This window comes from Aquarana catesbeiana, linkage group LG11 (assembly GCF_042186555.1).
Source record: "Aquarana catesbeiana isolate 2022-GZ linkage group LG11, ASM4218655v1, whole genome shotgun sequence".
Taxonomy (NCBI): domain Eukaryota; kingdom Metazoa; phylum Chordata; class Amphibia; order Anura; family Ranidae; genus Aquarana; species Aquarana catesbeiana.
This window is the reverse complement of record NC_133334.1, coordinates 228,377,663-228,400,142: the sequence shown is the minus strand read 5'-3', so window position 1 is coordinate 228,400,142 and position 22,480 is coordinate 228,377,663. Positions and strand designations below refer to the sequence as shown.

The 22,480-nt window shown below is 41.1% G+C and overlaps 1 protein-coding gene across 2 annotated transcripts in view; it reads left to right on the top strand.

Moving 5' to 3' along the window:
• LOC141111649 (uncharacterized) overlaps nucleotides 1–22,480 on the top strand; it is a 674,371-nt gene that overhangs the window by 542,314 nt on the left and 109,577 nt on the right. For both annotated transcript variants that reach the window (XR_012236466.1, XM_073603803.1), the window contains exons 7-8: nucleotides 14,082–14,206; nucleotides 22,158–22,219. Coding sequence is in view for 1 of the 2 variants with exons in the window: in XM_073603803.1 (XP_073459904.1) it covers nucleotides 14,082–14,206; nucleotides 22,158–22,219 (187 nt within the window). In the remaining variant the exon portion in view is untranslated. The remainder of the gene's footprint in view (nucleotides 1–14,081; nucleotides 14,207–22,157; nucleotides 22,220–22,480) is intronic.

The window sequence follows — 22,480 nt, the reverse complement described above, 5'->3', positions numbered from 1 at the left end:
CAAGGGAAGATCACTCCTCCCTCTGGGGAGGACAAAGCGACCAATTACGATCGGTGTGAAAAAACACCAACTTCCTCCTCTAACATCATTTCCTGTTGCCAAATATATATATAAAAAAAACTTTAATATAAACAGAAGCCAAAATGACAAAAACTTGCTTATTTGGCTATAATACTACAATAAATCACATGATGCGATAGACATTTACAAAAGATTTCCAATACATGATTAAAAATTACTTAAATATAAACAATTTGGAAAAAATGAAAATAAGAAATACAAAAACAAATAATAAAAAAATAAAAAAAAATAAAATAAAAAAATAAAATTAAAATTAAATTAAATTAAAAATAACAATAAAAATAAAATAAAAATAACATTAAAAGTGAAAATAAAAAATAAATGAAAAGAAATATCAAAATAAAAATATATCTCTCTAGACAATCCATTTATAAAAAAAAAGAGCACCTCTCAAATAATATTACCCGTTGGACAAGAAGCAATTGAGATCCAACTCAATGTTGAGGCCGTGAGGACTCAAAGTTCGAAGTCTATGGATCCATTGGGTCTCATTCTGTGAAATAGCTCTCTTGAGATTGGATCCTCTCCAATGCTCCTCGACCCTATCTATCCCACAGAATGTAAGGCCCCTTGGGTCCCTATTATGGAACAATCTGATTCTATTAACATGCTCCCTGAGCCTTATCCCCAATTTCCTTGTGGTCCTCCCCACATACTGGAGACCACAGGGACAGGACAAAAGGTAAGTGACATGTGTGGTCCCACAAGTGATACATTTTTTTATTTCAAAAGACTTACCCTGAGAGTAGGAACCAAAGTGGGTAGTTTTCCTTAGTTCCTACTCTCAGGGTAGGTCTTTTGAAATAAAAAAATGTATCACTTGTGGGACCACACATGTCACTTACTGAGTGATCCTCCCTCGGGTCTTAATAGATTGCAATGGAACCGGAAGTGATGTCCTTTGACGCCCTGGAGAAGGGGCGAAACGCGTTGATGTACTTCCGGTTTATGCTAACCATTGATGCAATTTCCGCCTCCGTGGAACGCACGCCATACAGCAGCAAACTCGGATGTTTTTTTACTGATGCCTGTCTTTGCCAAATATTTTGTAAGTGGCGCTTGTAATGCGCTTGATAATTTATGTTAAGCGGTATTTCATTATGAGTTTTTTCTCTATTTTCCCATCTATGGAGTGTGGCATATCCTTTTTGTCGTAAAGCACCCTCTTAGAAGAGTTTGTTGAGGAACCATCCTACATATCCCCAGATCAATAGATTACTGCCTTTTTTGATCCGAGACTGCGAAGCTGAGGGTCTATTGTTTCTGGTGAGTGGAGTCACCGAAGGGGGAGTCACATTTTGCAAAGTTTTGGATCACCTTAGCACTTTTTTATAGAAGCACCAAGTACTTTACAGATTTGTGCATATTATATTATTTATAATTTTGTTGTATTTTGATTTTGTATGTCACAATGACATTGCTGTATATGGCACTAATCACCAGGATATGTATTGTATAATATAGTCTGCCAGCGCTGTTTTATACTTTCTATCACTTTTAAGGTTGTAGCACCTTTGCACAGTGGCTGCAGACTTATTTTCATTTTTATTTTGATTTAGTACTTCAGAGCGAGTTTTGAATAGATTTAAGCAGAATTAACCACTTCAGCCCCGGAAGATTTGGCTGCTCAATGACCAGGCCATTTTTTGCGATTCTGCACTGCGTAGCTTTTACTGACAATTGCACGGTTGTGCGACGCTGTACCCCAACAAAATTGACGTCCTTTATTTCCCACAAATAGAGCTTTCTTTTGGTGGTAGTTGATCACCTCTGCGGTTTTTATTTTTTGCATTATAAACAAATGAAGAGCGACAATTTTGAAAAAAACACAATATCTTTTACTTTTTGCTATAATAAATATCCCACATTTAAAATAAATAAATAAATAAATTTTTTCCTCAGTTTAGGCTGATATCTATTCTTCTACATATTTTTGGTAAAAAAACCCGCAATAAGCGTATATTGATTGGTTTGCGCAAAAGTTATAGTGTCTACAAAATAGGGGATTATGGCATTTTTATTTATTTTTTTTTTTACTGGTAATGGCGGTGATCTGTGATTTTTATTGGGACTGCCATATTGCGGCAGACAAATTGGACACTTTTGACACATTTTTGGGACCTTTGACAATACAGTGCTATAAAAATGCACTGATTACTGTATCAATGTTACTGGCAGGGAAGGGGTTACCACTAGGGGGCGATCACGGGGTTAACTGTGTTCCCTAGGTGTGTTCTAACTGTAGGGGGGATGGGACTGTCTAGGAGGAGAGACAGATCGGTGTTCATACTTAGTATGAACACACAATCTGTCTCTACTCCCCTGAAAGAACCTTGGATTTGTGTGTTTACACACACAGGTCCTTTTTCTCGCTCTGTCACGAGCGATCGCGGGTGCCCGGCTGTCATCGCGCGCGCCCCTAGTGGCCAAAAGGTGAAGTGATGTAAGGTAACGTTGTTTTACCCAGCCGTGCCATTCTGCCACAGTAATATTACAGCGGCGGCTCTGGAAGCAGTTAAAAACATTCACACATACAGTACTGTGATAAAGTGCTGTAAATTAGGAATGCTTTCAGAAATAGAAGTGTTAATAGTTTATTTTGTATCAGTAACAAAATGGAAAGTAAATGCACAGATAGGAAATCCTATCAAATCAATAATTGGTGTGATTACCCTTTGCTTTCAAAACAGCATCAATTCTTCTAGGTACACTTGCACACAGTTTTTGAAGGAACTCAGCAGGCAGGTTGTTCCAAACATCTTGGAGAACTAACCACACATCTTCTGTGGATGTAGGCTGCCTCAAATCCTTCTCTCTCTTCATGTAATCCCAGACAGACTCAATTACGTTGAGATCAGGGCTCTGTGGGGGCCAAACCATCACTTCCAGGACTCCTTGTTCTTCTTTATACTGAAGAATGTACTTAACCACTTCAGTACCGGGCACGTTTAACCCCTTCCTGCCCAGGCCAATTTTCAGCTTTCAGCGCTGTCGCACTTTGATTGACAATTGTGCGGTCATGCTACACTGTACACATATGACATTTTTACATTTTTTTTCACACAAATAGTGCTTTCTTTTAGTGGTATTTATTCAACATGTTTTCGTCATAAAATTTGACAAAGAAATAATCATTCTTCATAAGTTTAGGCCAAAATGTATTCTGCTACACTTTTTTGGGTGAAAAAAATCAAATAGGTGTACTACAGTAGTACCTTGGATTTCGAGTAATGCGGTTAACAAGCGTTTTGCAATATGAGCTATTTCTTTAAAAAATTCTGACTCGGTTTGCGAGTGTTGTCTCGCAAAATGAGCAGGAATCAAGCCTTTGCAGTGTGCAGTACCGCATTTGGCCAGGGGTGGGGGGGGGGCGCCGGTGACACTCGGAGCCGTTCGGATGCACTCGGAAATACTCGGAAACACTTGGAAACACTCTGTTCCCGAGTGTTTCCGAACCTCTTCGAGGGTTTCCGAGTACATCCGAGCGGTCTCTGAGTATTTCCGAGTCTCTCCAGTGCCCCCCACCTCTGGCCAAATGCGGTACTGCATACAATAGAAGTCAATGTGGAACAAATTATCTTCATTTCCATTGACTTCTATGGGGAAACTCGCTTTGATATGCGAGTGCTTTGGATTACAAGCATTCTCCTGGAACGGATTATGCTCGTAATCCAAGGTTCCACTGTATATTATTTAGTCTGTAGGAAAGTTATAGAATCCACAAACCATGGTATAGATATCTCAAAATCAATCAATCCTCCACCAGGACAGTACAAAGTCCAAGGTATTTAGTAAGAGGCATTACGAGTTTTTTGAAGTTATAGTTTTTTGCCACAATTTTTTGGAAAATGAAGAAATTAAAAGAAAAAAAGTTTCTCAATTTTTTTCTTTTTTACATACTAGTACCAGTGCAGTACAGTATTTTCATAAAACAGCTGTGGAAGTGATCAGGGGCACTGACTGGTGACAGTATGTAAAAAAAAAAAATGTGTGTGTGTGTATATGTATATGTATATATATATATATATATATATATATATATATATATATATATATATATATATATATATATATAATTTTTTTTTTTTTTTTCAATTGTATTTTTTTATTTTATTTTTTTTTTTACACTCTGTGACCAGAGCAATACAATGTTACCATAGTAACATTGTACTATTCTGGGGATAGGATCTGGCTTTTTTTTTTTTATACATTATGGTTGTTTATACCAGTGGATTTCACTGGTATAGGCAACCATTTTTACTGAATGAAACTGATTCATTCACTGTGTTTTGTTGTGATTAGATGTGATTGGCCACAGCTAATCACATAGTACAGATGGGCTGATTGGTCCTGTCTGTACAATGTGATCACTGTGACCAATCACAGCTAGCAACACAATTATATGAAATGGATGGCCTGAAAGGAAGCCATCCTTTGTTTAAAATTGTCACGTGATCTGCTGTGATTGGTCACAATGGTCACATGGAACCGGCAGCGGGCTAGTACACTGATCAGCCATTGAACACAGCCGGTGACAGATCATGCCATAGCACCATATGATGTCCACCCAGATCGCAGAAAGTCCCGTTTGGCCATCGTGTTGTTATAGGCTGGTTAATGACATTGGTTGTATGTTTGGGGGCATTGTCCTGCTGCAGAATACATTTGCAGCCAACACAAACCTCCCAAATGATATGGCATGATGATTAAGAATTTGTCTGTATTTCTCAGCCTTGAGGACCCCATTGATCCTAACCAAATCTCCAACTCCATTTGCAGAAATGCAGCCCCAAATTTGTAGTGAACCGCCACAATACTCCACTGTTGTCTGAAGACACTTATTATTGTACTGCTGTCTTACCCTACAGCGAACAAACTGCCTCCTGCTACAGTCAAATATTTCAAATGTTGACTCATCAGTCCAGAGCACATTTTGCCATTTTTCTGCACTCCAGTTCCTATGTTTTCATACATAGTTGAGTCACTTAGCCTTGTTTCCTCATCGTAATTATGGATTTTTCGCTGCAATTCTTACATGAGGACCACTTCTTGTCAGACTTCTCCAGACAGTAGATGGGTCCACCTGGGTCCCACTGGTTTCCACCAGTTGGACATCTTCTGAAGTTGAAGCATGATGTGTCTTTCATCTGCTGCATTAAGTTTCCTTGGCCTAACACTGCATCTACGGTCCCCCTAAAGAAGATATGTCATCCCGGTATCGACACGCGTTGGGGAGGGGCCAGGACAGTACGACAGACAGGTCACTTGTCTAGGAGGAAGCGCATACCATCCCGATACCAGTCCGGTATATTAGTTTCACGCTTGACATAGAGTGGTGCACTGGCACACCTGGTATATGTGAGTACCCCATATGGGTTTTTTTTTGCTTTGTCTAATAAACCTTTTAAAACTATATTACGCTATTGAGTTCTCTTATTCCTTGTATCCCCGAGACACTGCATTGAAGAGTCCAGGATTCCGGCATCAGTATAGAGCCCAGAGGTGGTTCACAAGCGTGCATTGACTGAGCGTAATTGCTGAGTCACACATTCTGAGGTGAGCATTCAATAGCTAGGGGGGACACCGGAATACAGATACTATTGCATGGTCTGCAGCACCAACACAGCAATCTTTATCGCATGGACATTTGAGCACGTTCACAGTGTCATAGCTGGAAGTCACATTTAAGCACTGGAGCACATTTTTTGAATTCAGCTAAAGTGTGATTATTGTTGTTATTACTGGAAGTCACTTTTATGCACAGTAGCACTTTTTTGTGTTCAGTGGAAGTGGGATCATTGCTGGTTTTCATGACCCACTGGACACAATCATAAATGATAATTTTGTTAACCACTTGGTTGCACAGAAGCACTTAATTCATTTATTCATTTATATATGTATTTATATATATTTGTTAGGCACTGTCACTTATATGATTGTTGTTTACTGATTTACTGATTATATTATATGCATTTGATTTATTATTATATTATTATTATTTTTTATGTTAAGCACTTTGGTTTTCACCTGATTTATTGTGTAGTACATTTAAAGTGCAGCGTATATATCTAATTAATTTGTATTTGCACGAATTTATGAGACGTGTGTAACGCCTGCAGCTGATTTCTTGTATTAATTAGGCACTGGGCTAGTGGAGGCTCGCAGGACCTTTTATCTTATTTTTATCTATGGTCCTCAGTTTTGCCTGTTTCTTTGTCCATCTTCAAAAGATCTTGAACAGCACATCTTGAAGTTCCAGTCTGCTTTGAAATCTTTGCCTGTAAGACCTTGTGTCTTGGTGCTGTGCTCAGTCTTGCCATGTTGTATGACCTTTGACATGAAACTGTCTTCCACAACCTCATCTTAGTAGCAGAGTTTGGCTGTTCCTCACCCAGTTTTAAGCCTCCTACACAGTTGTTTCTGTTTTAGGTAAGAATAGTTAGTGTTAGGCCCCTTTCACACAGGCGATCTGATCAGGTCCACCTTTCAGCTTTTCAGGTAGACCTGATCGGACCTTCCAGTCTCTGCTATGGGGCAGCGGATGCTAGCATCCGATCCGATCCTGTCTGCCAAAAACAGAAGGATGGTGGTCCTATTCCCCATCCATCTGGCAGATTAGATAGGATGAAAATGAACAAATGGTCCATTTCCATCCGATTACCCCATAGAGGAGAGTGGCACTGTGCCTGTTTCTGCTTTTTATAGCGGAGCGGACACGGACCTGTCATCCACCTGCTCAGCGGGGATCAGCGGAGAGAGGCGCCCGTGTAAAAGGGTCCTTAGGCTTTTCTTCCACTTATGATTTGTTAGGAAAGTTGGTCAGTACATTTAAATATATGTACAGGCCATAAAACATTCAAGCATTTTTTTGTTATCTTCCACGAGAACCTGTTTTGTGACAGAAATGTCTATGAGAAATTAGCATTGACCTGAGGCCTACAGTGAACCTTTAGACTCTCAGTACCATGCAAAGATTCCTAACTGGTTCAGAGACCTTACCCTTTCAGTCCAGCAGTACTGCAGTGCAGGAAACGATATCAAGACATTGTCAGGTACTGACACAAGTGGCATGTACTGTAAAGTGTATGTAAAGCAAAACATTTTTACCTTTAGTTCTGAATATATTAGGGAATGATTAAGACCGTTAAGGGCCAATCTGAATTTTCTTTGTCTTTCTTTGCCTTGTAATGGAGCAATCCCTTTGCTTCCTGTCCCAGACACACAAGTCTTTCTGCCTAGCACAGAAAGACAAACACTTTCCAAAGCAAAGTGAAATGCCCTGCTAGATAGTTAGGGCCGCCATTAGAAAATATTGGGCCCCACACAGCTTACCTAACAGAGCCACCTCCTTGCTGTTTGTGAATGTCAGTGCTGGTATTTGCTGCCTACCTGTAACCCCCTATCGCTGCATGTATCGGCAACATTCAGTGCAAAGACATATCTAATAATAAGTATTGATCCCATGCATCGGCACCATTCAGTGCAAAGACATATCTAATAATAAGTATTGATGCCATGCATGTAACAGTACAGCAATACAGTGCAAGTACATAGCACTACATAAAGGAGCTGTGATGAGCAGTATGCAGTGGAGGGCAGTGAGCGGTATGAAATGGTAGCACAAAGTTCTGAAGAACTTAGCAGCAGGGAAGTGTGGGGCAGTGAGCAGCATGTAGTAATAAGGAAGTGCAGGGCCATGCACAGTACATAGTGGCAGTGCTGCAGTTCAGGCCATGATCTGTATGTACAGGCAGTGGCAGAGCAGTAAGGGTAGGGCAGTGAGCATTGTAATGGCGGCGCTGTCCAGTGAGCAGTATATAATGGCAGTGCAGTGAAATGATGGTAATGGGCAGTGAGCAGTGTGGAATGGCACGTGGCAGTACAAGGCAGAGAGTGGTGTGGAATGGCAGTGCAGCACAGTGAGTAGTATGTAGGGGCAGGGCAGAGCAGTGAGCAGTATGTAATAGCAATGCAGTCAACAGTATCCAGCTGAGATTATAATGCAGCAGAAGTTCCCCTGTTTGTGTGCAGTGTAAGGCTGGGTTCACACTGCTGCGGTGCGGGAACGCAGCGAATTTACTGCGGGTTCCCGCATCGCACCAGCTCGCACGGCAGTTCACACTGCCATATGCGAACTGCTGGGGAGTGTCATACAATGTTAATGACACCCCCAGTTCAGCCCGCATATCGCAATGCGAACTGACAATTCGGACATTTTCGGATCGCATAGGTGTGAACACCCATGCGATCCGATTTTGGTCCGAAAAAAAAAAAGGGTCCTGTGCGAGTTTGGACCGAATGCGGTGCGATATCAGCCATACTATCTGTATGGCTGATATCGCACAGCACAGACATCGCATGTGATGTGAACAGCAGTGCGCTGCGAATCACATGCGATGTCTGCCACCGCAGCAGTGTGAACCCAGCCTAAAAGGCAGAAGCCCTGAAGCCCAGAGTGGGAAAAATGAAGGGAATTCCTGCAGGTGGAAGCCTTTCACTCCCTATCAATCTCTTACCACATGGCTGGAGGACTTACCAGGCTGCCATATCTGTTCCTCCTCAGTATCACCCCATCTTCTGCAAGGAAGATCAGCCAGATTGAAGCAGCTGCCCATACAAGAAATCAGCCACATCCCTGACCCTGTCCACCACATCTGCCCACCTAGTGGAGAAGTTGCTGTGCCCTGAGAAAATGCCTGCTGACTGTCTGCCACAGGGCACTGACATAGCAAAGGGAGGAGATACACAGTAGACCCAGGTGGCACACTGCCCCTGGGGGGGGGGGGGGGAGTATGCCACAGGCAGCCCCTACAAGGCATGGGCCCGCCCTGCTGACTCAGTGGGGCCCAGGCCCTTTTAGGGAGAACTGCCCCCCCATGCCCTGTTCCCATGACAATTCTAAAATTATGAATTTCCTATCACAGATGTTTTAACACTTCCCTAATATACTTATTCTGTAGAAAAAGTTTTGGCTTTACATACACTTTAAAACTACATTTATTGATTTTGAATAAAATATGTAATTGAATTGAATGCTGTTGACTTTGCCTGTCTGGTATTCAGTATGAATTATATCAATTCAGAATACGCACATAGAGTGAACACTGTGCAGATACAATTGTAAATTCTTTGCAGTTGTTGATTCAGAAACATAGCTCAAGGAAAGTGTGGAAACTGCTTCATGACACCCCGTAAATCTCCCCTGGAGTGCTGTATGTCATCAGGCATTTCAAACTGCCAGGAGATGGACTGGATTTTGTTCAGTGGGATTATTAAACAGGGTGTCAGCTGTGTGTAATTTAAGAACTTTCTCCACATTCAAATCTTTATCTTTAGTAGCTTCTGTTCTGATGGTTTTCTGAAATGACTACACCTGTACATTTTATTTGTGTTTATTTTATATCAGTATGATCATCTTCCCAGCAAATCAAATCTCTCTAATATATATTTGGCTTATCTGAGATAATAATGTAGTTGAATACCACCAGAAACAAATTAATCTCTAAGCAAAGTGACACTAAAGCCCCATACACACTATCATTTTTTTTGCTGATTTTTGTCTTCATATTTACTAAAACCATGTAGTGCAAGGGCCTGCCTGATTGCGTACGAATTGAAACTCCTAAGGTTTGACCTCATATTATATGGTTTTGGTAAATCTGAAGGAAAAATCAGCAGAAAATCTGATAGTGTGTATGGGGCTTAAGGCCTGGTTCACACCTATGCAGGTTGCAGTTTGCATAGTGCAGGTTCATTTTGTGTTTTTCAATACTTGTTTTTGATCCATTGAAGTCAATGGCACCAAAAACCAGGAAAAAGTAGTCCTTGGCCCTTTCCATAAAATGCACAGATGTGAACATGACCCATAGGAAACCATGTTAATTGCTTGTAGTGAGTTTCTGCAAAACTGGAAACGCACTAAAAAATGCTTAGGTGTGAACCAGGCCTTAGAGCTTGCTCATACTTGCAGCAGCCCTTGCCGCCCCTTTGAAAAGTGATCTGTGGATGTTTATCCTTGAAAGGCTTGCACCACCACACTGCAACTGTGTGCTTTACACTTGAATGGTCCACTTCTGGTGGCAGCATTGCCAACCAAAATGCACCAAAGAGTAGAACTTTTGCTGTGGCCATGCCATGTGTACAGCCCTGACCAGCTGCATTGTCTGGGTGATCATAGGGCAATAAAACCACAACTCAACTGCCTGTTTTTACTTCAAGCTTAAGCAGCGCTAAAACATTTAAAACACAATAAATCAATCGATAGTAATGTGAATCCAGGTGAGAGATATTTCGGAATATTTGTGTGACAGTTCATATGGAAAACATCAGCTGTTTGAACGTTCGAACATCACCATACCAAGTGATTCCGCTCGCTTAGGAGTTGCACTCACCGAATTCCCAATTAACAAGCGGCTTTACATATATTAAGCCTTTACGATCCCTGCCTAAAGGACATCAGCCCGGATCTCCATTAACCACTTCCCTACCACGCATAGTCATATGACGGAACAGGAACCCTTTCTCCCAGCGGGCCGCTGTCACATGACGTCTTTTAATTCCAGAGCCTCTAGGGGGCGCGCGCGTGCCACCACGTCACTAGGCACCTGATGCGCGTGCCCGGTGGTCGCGATGTTCGCCAGGCACCCGCGATTGCCCATGAACACAGCAGGACCGTGTATCTGTGTGTGTAAACACAGATCCACGTCATGTCAGAGGAGAGGAGACCGATGGTATGTTCCCAATACAGAGGAACACCGATCGGTCTCCTCCCCTTGTGAGTCCTCTCCCCCTACAGTTAGAATCACTCCCTAGGACACACATTTAACCCCTTCCTCGCCCCCTAGTGTTAACCCCTTCCCTGCCAGTCACATTTACACAGTAATCTATGCATTTTAATAGCTCTGATTGCTGTATAAATGTGAATGGTCCCAAAATACTGTCAAAAGTGTCCGATGTGTCCACCGCAATATCACAGTCACAATAAAAATCACAGATCACTGCCATTACTAGTAAAAAAAAAAAAATAACAATAAAAATGCCATAAATTTATCCCCTATTTTGTAGACACTAAAACTTTTGCGCAAACCAATTAATATACGTTTATTGCGATTTTTTTTTTTAACAAAAATATGTAGATGAACACATATCGGCCTAAACTGAGGAAAATTTTTTTTTAATAGGATATTTATTATAGCAAAAAGTAATAAATATTGTGTTTTCTGACATTTGGTCTGGGCAGGAAGGGGGTAAAAATGCCCGGTATTGAAGTGGTTAACGTTCATCCAAAATATAAGAGACGTTCTGGTCCTATCATTCGCTCAGAATAAGCAAGCCAAAACCTTTTAAACAGCTCGGGCATAAGGAAGGAAAAGAATCCTCATAGTACGAAACTGTAAAACTTTTATTCATGAAAAAAACCCCTTCCCTTATGCCAATGCACTTACAAACATAATATCAGAAGCGTTCAGTATAAAATTTTGCACTGTGTAATCAGTTCCGATACTCTCACCACCTCTCGTGGAGATATGATCATCCTTGGTGGTTCCTGGGAGGAGATCAGAGCCAGTGACAGATGGAGCAAGCCGTGTGGTTTGTAAGTGCAGTAAGTGGTTTTGTAGTCCAATCCATTAACCGCTTTACGACCAGCCACAACAGTTATAGCTATACGTCGGCTCGCGGGGTTGGGATAGCAGGCGCTGCACAGCGGGGGTGTGGATGCTCGTGGCCGACGATCGTGAGCAGGAGACACAGAACAGGGATGAGTGTATGGAGACACACACTTCCCTGTTCTGTTTTGAAGAGGAGTGACAGATTGTGTGTTCCTATTAGCTAGGAACCATGATTCGTCACTTCCTCTAGTCAGTCCCCTCCCCCAACAGTTAGAATCACCTCCCAGGGAACACAGGTAACCCCTCGATCGCCCCCTAGTGTTAACCCCTTCACTGCTAGTGACATTTTTACAACAATCAATGCATTTGTATAGCATTGATCGCTGTATTATTGCCAATGGTCCCAAAAATGTGTCAGAATGGTCCGATGTGTCCGCCATAATATCGCAGTCACGATAAAAAAAGGCAGATCGCCGCCATTACTAGTAAAAAATAAAAATAAAAATGCTATAAATCTATCCCCTATTTAGTAGATGCTATAACTTTTGCGCAAACCAATCAATATACACTTATTGTGATTTTTTTTTTTTTACCAAAAATATGTAGAAGAATACATATAGGCCTAAACTGAGGAAAAAAATGTTTTTATATATATTTTTTGGGGATATTTATTATAGCAAAAAGTAAAAAATAATGCGTTTTTTTCAAAATTGTCGCTATTCTTTTGTTTATAGCGCAAAAAAAGCAGAGGCGATCAAATACCACCAAAAGAAAGCTCTATTTGCAGGAAAAAAAGGATGTTAATTTTTGTTTGGGTACAACGTCGCACGACCGCGCAATTGTCAGTTAAAGCGGCGCAGTGCCGTATCGCAAAAAATGCTCTGGTCAGGAAGGGGGTAAATCCTTCCGGGGCTGAAGTGGTTAAATAAAAACAGGAACATCGTCAGGACAGTTGTTCTTAGGTTTGGAGTGACTCTGTCTCTTTTTCTGGTATCTGATGAGACCTTATAAGAGTAAAGAAACACCAGCTAAGCACTGATTGGATTTCCAGGTCCTGTGCCTGACTCTACTCAGTGCTTTATGAGCTGCAGTCATTTGCAGCTTCCAGCTAGAATTTGAAGAGGTTGCCATTAACACGTCAGATGTTGCTAGGTGGCAACATACCTTCCTGGCAGAACAAAGCACAGCGTGAATAATGTTCTGAGCTAGCGCTACAGGAAACATGAAAGTAGATTGTTTAACAAATAGCAGCATTTATTGTATACTTCTAAATAAAGTCCTAGAAGTGATGTCTGAATTTATTTTCAGATTTGATAAATGCTCTTTTTAACCATATTTTAAAATTAGTTTGTAAAGGCTAAGTCTGATGATGAGTGCAACTTCCATTTTATTAACAGTCTCTATTTAAGAGGCTGAATACCTTGTACAGATATTACCCTGCTGCCATCTAGTGTATGAATATCATATGAGCAACTGCCATATGTTTTCAGTGAACACAAAGGTGTAGAGTGTATCTGGACAAAATGTAAAATCATATATTCATTTCTAGATTGCGTTTCAGTTATTTGTAGTCTACTCCTATTACACTGGATGATATTGAAGTTTGTAAATTTACTCTGAAAATTCCCACACATTACTTATGTGACATGTACTCACTATGCCATGTTGATAGGCACTGCTGTGTTACAGAGATTCTGAGAGGAGGCATCAGTACATTGCTTACAGGCAGCAAGGTACCATTTGCATTAAGAGCTATTCTGCTGCATGCGGCTGGTATCAATCGGAGGAAAATCCCCCTAGCAGGAACACAGCAATAAAAATCTGACAGATCGTTTTCCCCAATATTTGAAGCCTCAATAAAAAAAAAATCAGTTTGGAATTGGGCTTTAAAGAGAAATCGTACACAATAGCAAAAATAGTTACTCTTTAAATTAAAAGATAACTGCATTTTGGTTGCTATTATTATTTACAAGTCCTACCACCAACACCCCCCCCCCCCCCCCCAAGTTGTAAACTTACCTGATGCTGCTACTAAGTATTATGGCCTGACCATCTATCCACCATTGAGATGAAATGTAGATGAAAGGTAGATGGCCTTTCTATAGCAGTTAAAGGGGAGTTTGCAAACACATGCTCAGAAAATAATTCCAGCCAGGAGATCTGCAAAGATCTCAAAGAAGTGGTGACAGGTAAGTGTAAAATTTGGGGTGGGGAGAGGGAAACTTTTAAAGGATAACTGTACTAAGTAAAGCCAAAAATAATGCTACACTGTAATTGTAATAGATATTTATTTGGAAAGAGGTTCTGTGTTTTCAGGTTCATCAAGGTGTTGAAGGTCATATGTCATATGTCATGTTATGTGACCTAATGCAATATATTTCCTATTTCCAGCTGCTGAAGGATGTATCCCTGGTGGGCTTTTATGATGCTATTGTGACTCATGCGGATAGCAGAGCTATTGAGCTATTTGCAAGCTGTGACTTTTCTGATGATATCATTTTGAACAGCAGGTTCCGGTAAGTCAGTTCAAAATTAATGATGCAGCTTATTAAGCTACCCTTGCTGAAAGTAGCCAACAATCTTTTAGTGATACATTTAGAGAGGGGGTATACTTGTAACAACTTTAATAGCCTCTTTGAGAATTATCAACACTGTAATATATTCCTGGTGATCTTCTCTTTTCTTGCTGTTGCTTGGCCAAATGATGTGTTTGCCCAATGAACCAACTGGTAAATATTTAACACCTAGATATCAACTGGTTCATATGTGAACTGTTGTCCATTCCTGCTGTGAGGGAATGCAACAATTTATAGACTTTCTCTCCGTGTGTCACATGGAATGAATGGGGCCGGGCTCACAGCTGTATTTACCTTAATGTCGGGTAATTAAAAGTGTCTTGGGCAGCAGGTTTAGGAGATGACCCCATTTCTTAATTTTTAAAATGGTGGTATATTTTTTTGTTTATTGTGTTTCCTCATGTGGCCATCTCTGAACATTTGTGGCCACATTCAGTCAGAGAAGTGTAGATAAAAGGTGCTGTAGGGGATGTTGAGAGCTGTTAGGAGGCTCTTCATAATGCAGAAAACCTAAAGCCATCTCTCCTTTCTTATGTTTGTCATTTTTACAGTTGGATAGTAGTCCTGCATATAAAATTGACCACTTGCTGGTTTAAATAATGTATTTTAGCAGCAAGAATTTCTAAAAATAATCATATGACATAAAGAATGGAACTTGTAGAAAACGGGGTCATCATTCAGGTGAGCCTAGGGCAGCATAATATATAAATAGGGCCCTCAGGCACATAAATAAAATTTCATCCCAGGTTGAATTTGTGTTTTGTGTCTAGCTCCTTCACAGCCAGGGACTACTGTAGAAAAACTGTACAGTAGAAGTACTTTATCAGTGAAGTGCCATATGACTTTACATTCATGCTCCTGTGCCTACCACAGGCAGATGATCTTCATACCACTGGATCTTTCTAACCAAGCAGTCAGGCACACAGGAGGGCACCCTGTCATTTCCACAGAAAATTCAATGAAATAACTCCTCTAAAGCCTTCACATCAACCCATCCAGGTCACAAGCTTTGAACTTTTCTCTATCCGACGCCTTCTATGACTCCTTGCAAATGCACTTTCCTTTTCAGTGGACATCCTCACTACCATACCTAGGGGTTCGTATTACTCTCTCCTTTCATTCTTTATATGCAGCCAACTATCCCCCTCTTATATCTTCTCTGAAACACTTGATAAATACCTGGGATGTCCCCCAAATCTCATGGATGGGTTATATTCATGCAAGCAAAATACAGTATCTCACAAACGTGAGTACACCCCTCACATTTTTGTAAATTGTTTATTATATCTCTTCATATGACAACACTAAAGAAATGACACTTTGCTACAATGTAAAGTAGTGAGTGTACAGCTTGTATAACAGTGTAAATTTGCTGCCCCTTCAAAATAACTCAACACACAGCCATTAATGTCTAAACCGCTGGCAACAAAAGTAAGTACACCCCTAAGTGAAAATGTCCAAATTGGGCCCAAAGTACCAATATTTTGTGTGGCCACCATTCTCTTCCAGCACTGCCTTAACCCTCTAGGGCATGGAGTTCACCAGAGATTCACAAGTTGCCACTGGAGTCCTTTTCCACTCCTCCATGATGACATCACGGAGCTGGTGGACGTTAGAGACCTTGCACTCCTCCACCTTCCGTTTAAGGATGCCCCACAGGTGCTCAATAGGGTTTAGGTCTGGAGACATGGTTGGCCAGTCCATCACCTGTACCCTCAGCTTCTTCAGCAAAGGCAGTGGTCATCTTGGAGGTGTTTTTGGGGTCGTTATCATGTTGGAATACTGCCCTGCGGCCCAGTTCCTGAAGGGAGGGGATCATGCTCCGCATCAGTATGCCACAGTACATGTTGGCATTCATGGTCCCCTCAATGAACTGTAGCTCCCCAGTGCCGGCAGCACTCATGCAGCCCCAGACCATGACAAAGCATTGGAAGGAACTCTGTATTAACCTGTGCACTGCAAGCCAGCTCTGCTGATCAATATTGTGTGTTTAGCTTCTTGCGACTTGCTGTGTCTTCTACATTTGATTCCAGTTACCGATCTTGGCTTGTTCTTGACTATCCTTACCTGCTTGTTACCCCGACCTTTGGCTATCTCCTGACAATTCTTTGTTGTCGCTGTCTGCTGCTTCCACTCTACCTCCCTGTAGTCTACCGTGAGCTGGGAGGCCCTAGGGGTCGCGACCCGGAGCCAGAATGCAGCTAAATCCATCCCCACCACTAGGGGCTTCTGGTGAACACCCGCTGGCTCTTATGCCGCGTACACACAGTCAGACTTTTCAGCTACAAAAGTCCGACAGCCCGTCCGACAGACTTTCGACAGACTTTCGACGGACTTTTGGCGGACTTTCAACAGACTTTCTAACGACCGTACTTGCCTACACACGATCACACCAAAGTCCGACGGATTTGTACGTGATGACGTACACCAGCCTAAAATAAGGAAGTTGATAGCCAGTAGCCAATAGCTGCCCTAGCGTGGGTTTTTGTCCGTCGGACTAGCATACAGACGAGCGGATTTCTGGGTCCGGCGGAGTTACAACATAAAGATTTGAAGCATGTTCCAAATCTAAAGTCCGTCGGATTTGTGACTGAAAAAGTCCGCTGAAGGTCCAGTGAAGCCCACACACGATCGAATTGTCCGCCGGATTTGGTCCGTCGGCATCCGTCGGACAAGTCCGGTCGAAAAGTCCGACCGTGTGTACGCGGCATTAGACTCCGTGCCCTGGGAAATCTCATGCTCTAGCTCCCAGTGTCATCTGTGTAGGTACTACAGAGTACCTGCTCTCCTGTATATCCTGTATATCCTAGAGCTCCATCTGCAGCAGTCAGCTGTACGGTCCACTATCTTGCGGTGCACTCCAGACCCCAACGGTGTGCATCTGTCACCTGGGCTCAGGTGACCTGACAATCTTTTCTGCATACTCCAAAAATCTGGGGAGGGCTGAGAGTTCCCAACATTGCCTATTACTATAAAGCTGTTCAGATCGCCCCTATAGTCCAACTACACGCAGGAAGTGTGGCACCTTTGTGGACCCTTTTTTGATACTTTGGAGACTGATGCAATTCCCCTTTCTTCTATACCATGGACTACTCCTGCACACTGCCCTAAACCCGATCCTGGCTCATACCCATACGGTCTGGGATTCCATTAAATATTCTGCATGTCTGATTTCTTAATACCTTCCATTGCTACCGCTGTTCAATTGCCCTCTTTTCCCACCTGGGTTGGAAAACCCTCAAAGTTTTTAGTGGTGGAAACACAAGGGTCTCACTATGGTCTGTACTTACTAGAGAAATTTGTTCGTACCAACACCTACATGACTTCCATTAGATCCCTGAGTCTGAACATTTTCAATATATACAAATTCATCACCTATGGAGTCTTTAGCACAAAATCAGATATTCCCGTTACTGTCAACTGCTTTTGAGACCAGATGTTGCACCAACCCTACATTCCAGGGTTTGATCTGTTTGTTATATTCCTCTATGCTGAATATTACTGGTACGCAAACCCCCTTGTATTGTGATTTGTGGGCAAAAGACCTTGGCTCTGCCCTGCATCCCGAAGACTGGCGTAAAATGTGGGAGGCCTTGTTTAAATCCTCTTGTAATTTCCTGGCTCTTGAGAACTCCTTTAAAGTAATGTCTCGCTGGTACTTTACACCAGCCAGGATTGTGAAATGTCTACCATCATACTTGCCCAACTGTTTTAGAGGTTGTCCAGATTTGGGCAATATGAAACACATATGGTTGCCCTGTCCCAAGGTACAGAGGCTATGGATTAGGGTGTACACGCTGGTCAATACGGTTCTCCGTGTAAATTTACGGAAAAGTCCCTGGGAAGCACTTCTATACAAATCGCGGATGTCCCCCATGGGGAAGGTACCCTAATTACTCAAATCTTTATGACAACGGCCATGGAAAACACCTCTCCTAAGTTTTGAAGAGGTTAAAAATAGAGTCCATGGAATGCTCATAAATGAAAGATCGACGGCGATCCTGGGAGATACGTATAACAAATTTAAATAGATTTGGCAACCCTGGTTGGACCAATTCTCTCCTTTTCAAATGACCTCCCATTTCCTAGAACTGTGATGGTATTATGCGGCACAGCATAATAGCATAAATGTACTTTTGTTTTTTATTGTAGAAACTTAATAAATTTCAGTATGAGAAATAACTCCTCTAAGAGCTATTTGCATGTAAAGTTATAACTTACAGCATAGGCATAACCCAGCAACCTTTGCAGCAAAGAAAACGATTAGGGACCTATTTCAAACGGAGAGCAAATACCACGATTTGCAGGACGCTGCAGTTAATACTCCACACTGCGCCTGAATGTTGCATTTAATTTATGAAATGCAGGGTGTACTGTGGATTCTATGGTGTCTTTTGGAATGTTTCCCTAATTACAATGTAAACAACATTCAGTGGTAGGAGCAGGACCTTTTCTCTTGACTTGTCAAAGTCATGTCATTGGTTTCCTCCTCCTCCACCTGACACATTTTGTTTATCCCATATACTAAAATGAATTGGGCTTTGCCTGTATTAATGTCCTGAAGCAAGCAAAATGTAAATCCACATTTGTAAAACATAATACTACCCGTTTAAATGTGTCTTTTTTTTATAAGCAGTGGTATTGCCAAAGGTAAGCCCATACTATTGCTTTACAAATTAGCTCCTTGGCCCAATGTACAAACTGATAAATGTGTATTTTTAGAACTAATTTTTTTAGATTATTTATGAAAATTTTTCATAGGTTTTTATATAGTTTCCCACATTTATAAGGTAAAGTAATTGTGATGTTAGTATATTTAAGGTGGTAAAAACAGAGCTATTCCGATAACTAAATAGTAGAATACAACAAGGTTGGAGGCTGGTTTGTCTATAAAGGTTCTCATTTGTCATGTTATGGTATAGCTAGTCATACCGGTAATTAAACTGGCCATAAATGGATGGAACAAACTTCAGTCAGTTCAAGAGGGACTGGTTGAATTTAAACCTATGTTGGGCACTATGGTTGTACAGAAGTCAATTTACAGATCAACTTCTGTACAACTACCGTGTTGGATTTTCCCTGCTCAATCAGCACTTCAAGGTATAGCCTGCAGTGCTGATCAGTGTATTCTGACAACGGGGAAGTCTCCTCATTAAGGAAATGGGGGAACTAATGCGCAAAACCAAACTGTATAGATACACTTGCCTATTCTGTTCTACAGGCTTACTTGTTAGGTGTGTGAGCGGTTCTATTTAGTATCTATATACATATTGATTCATTTCTGCACTTTAGTTAGCGCCACATACTTCACTTATTCAAAGTCTCCCGATTGTTATAATGAAATAGCTCAGAGGGAGGATTTACCCATCTACTTTGCATGTGTGCATGGAGGAATCGAGTCAGTTTTTTTTTTTCACCCTGCGGTTGAAGGAAAAAAAAAAAAATTCATGCGTGGACTGCCTTAGTCAAATTCATCTTGACTTGTGCTGTAATGTTCCATTGCTTCTCCAAGCCACGTCTACAGTTTCAATGAGTGTCAGGAGAATACCTCAGCATTTATATCCACACAGGTCTTATTTTATTTTAAAGACACTCTTTGGAGAAAAGTGAGATGCACATTTTGGATAGAGTGAAAAACTGGTTTGCATTAGATGTGGTCATCTACTTAAAACTGAAACAACCATCCCTGAACAGAGTTGGGGGCTTTCAGCACCATTGGGTTAATTACTATTGACAAATAGGCTGTTCATTTTTTCAGGGGAATTTTTCCCTAGCTTAGTGAATGTGGTGAAAATTTACTTTACAAAGATTACCCTATCACATGCAACAAAATAAAAAAAAAGTTATTTATGCTTGCACTTAATTGTATAATGGAAGTCAGCAGTGCTTCACCTCATTCAATAAGCTAAGGAAAATTACGAATGTTCCCTAGCAAAGTGAACAGACTATTTGCTTTTAGTCAATTAACTCCATCTGTCTTTCACAGATAATGCAGTTTTATCTGGAAAAGATAATGCAGTTTTAAGTTACATAGGTTGTAAAAAGACACAAGTCCAACCTGTGTGTGTGTTTTTATGTCAGTATTACATTGTATATCCCTGTATGTTGTGGTCGTTCAGGTGCTTATCTAATAGTTTTTTTAAATTACCGATGCTTCCTGCTGAGACCACTGCTTGTGGAAGAAAATTCCACATCCTTACTGCTCTTACAGTAAAGAACCCTCTACGCAGTTTAAGGTTAAACCTCTTCTCATCTAATTATAGTGAATAGCCACATGTCTTTTTAAATTCCCCTTCACGGAAAAGTTTTTTCCCTATTGTGGAGTCACCAGTACAGTATTTGTACATTGAAATCATATCCCCTCTCAGGCATCTCTTCTCCAGAGAGAATACGTTCAGTGCTTGTAACCTTTCCTCATAACTAAGGTCCTCCAGACCCTTTATTAGGTTTGTTGCCCTTCTCTGGACTCTCTCTAGTTCCAGCACATCCTTCCTGAGGACTGGTGCCCAGAACTGGACAGCATACTCCAGGTGCAGCCTGACCAGAGTCTTGTAGAGCGGAAGAATTATTGTTTTATCTCTGGAGTTAATCCCCCTTGTAATGCATGCCAAGCATTCTGTTTACTTTGCTTGCAGCAGCCTGGCATTACATGCCATCGCTGAGCCCGTCATCTACTAGGACCCCCAAGTCCTTCTCCATCCTAGATTCCCCCAGAGGTTCTCCCCCCAGTGTATAGATTGCATTCATATTTTTGCCACCCAAATGCATTATTTTACATTTTTCTACATTAAACCTCATTTGCCATGTAGTTGCCCACCACATTAATTTGTTCAGATATTCTTGTAAGGTTTCCACATCCTGCGGAGAAATTATTACCCTGCTTAGCTTAGTATCGTCTGCAAATACAGAGATTGAGCTATTTATCCCATCTTCCAGATCGTTTATGAATAAATTAAATAGGATTGGTCCCAGGACAGAACCCTGGTGGACCCCACTTTCCACCCGGACCATTCCTAGTACTACCCTCTGAACATTTCTTGGTGATTTGATACCTTTAGCCATGTAAATCAAAGAAGTAACATTTATGCAGACTTCTTGACACTAAGCGGATTTATAGGCAAATCGACTGTGCACTTTGCAAGTGCAGTTGCACTTATTTTCCCCAAAGCTTATTAAATAAGGAAGCTTCACTTTGTAAAGAACACCCAATCAGGTGCAAGGAAAATTTAAGAAAGCATTGCTTGTTTGCACATGATTGGATGATAGAAATCAACACATTTACTATGCTCTGAAGAAAATTAAAGTACCTGCACTTTCAAAGATCACAATTTATTTGCCTTTAGTAAATCCACCCATATGGATGTGTTTATTTAACTCAAACTGGGTGGTTCCGTATCTTTCACACCTCTCATCCTGTTCTTGGACAGTCAACATCTACACATTCCATGGTGATTGGATTAAGGAGTCTTGTTTCCTGTATAGATATACATTTTGGGTTATCTTCCAGACAGACATTGGAACTGAAGAAGTGGCTTGGAGAAGCTACATAACATCTTCAACATTGCAAAACAAGTCCAGTTGAATGTGCTTACCTACTACTAGCTTGGAGGCTGGCTGTGGGGAAGAACATTTGAAAACCAGGTGCCCCAAGGACTGTTGTGACACTATATAATTTATCATTTTTAAATGTTTAAAATGTTTTTAATTTTTTTACTTTTATTGCCCTTTAGCCACATTCATTTTTATCTTATTTTTGACTAATATTTTGTGTTAACTGTTTTCATAATATTACAGGTTATAATTGGTTAATAAAGGCTACAAAGCCCTTCCTTCATAGACAGTGTGCATGCCATTTATGACAAATTGTATAATTGTTTTCTTACATTTGTAGAGACCTTGCGCAGGATTGGACAAATACAACCACAATGAGTTACTTCCCTCCATTTTCTCTAGGTAAGAGTCTGTGAAACACATTAACATGGTGTATTTTCCTTTCAATGTAAATGCATTACTCAGTAAATAGAGATTATGGAAAGCTGTTTTACATATCCTGTTCCTCTAACACTGTTACTGGGACCATAGTGAAGGGAAATCCAAAATTTTTGGTTGTCACTGCAAATCTGACGTCACATGCCTGATGAAGGGGTCCGGCAATGCTCCGAGACTTCCCTTTTGTAACTATGATGTGATCGCTGAATAAAGCTTTGGACCTGT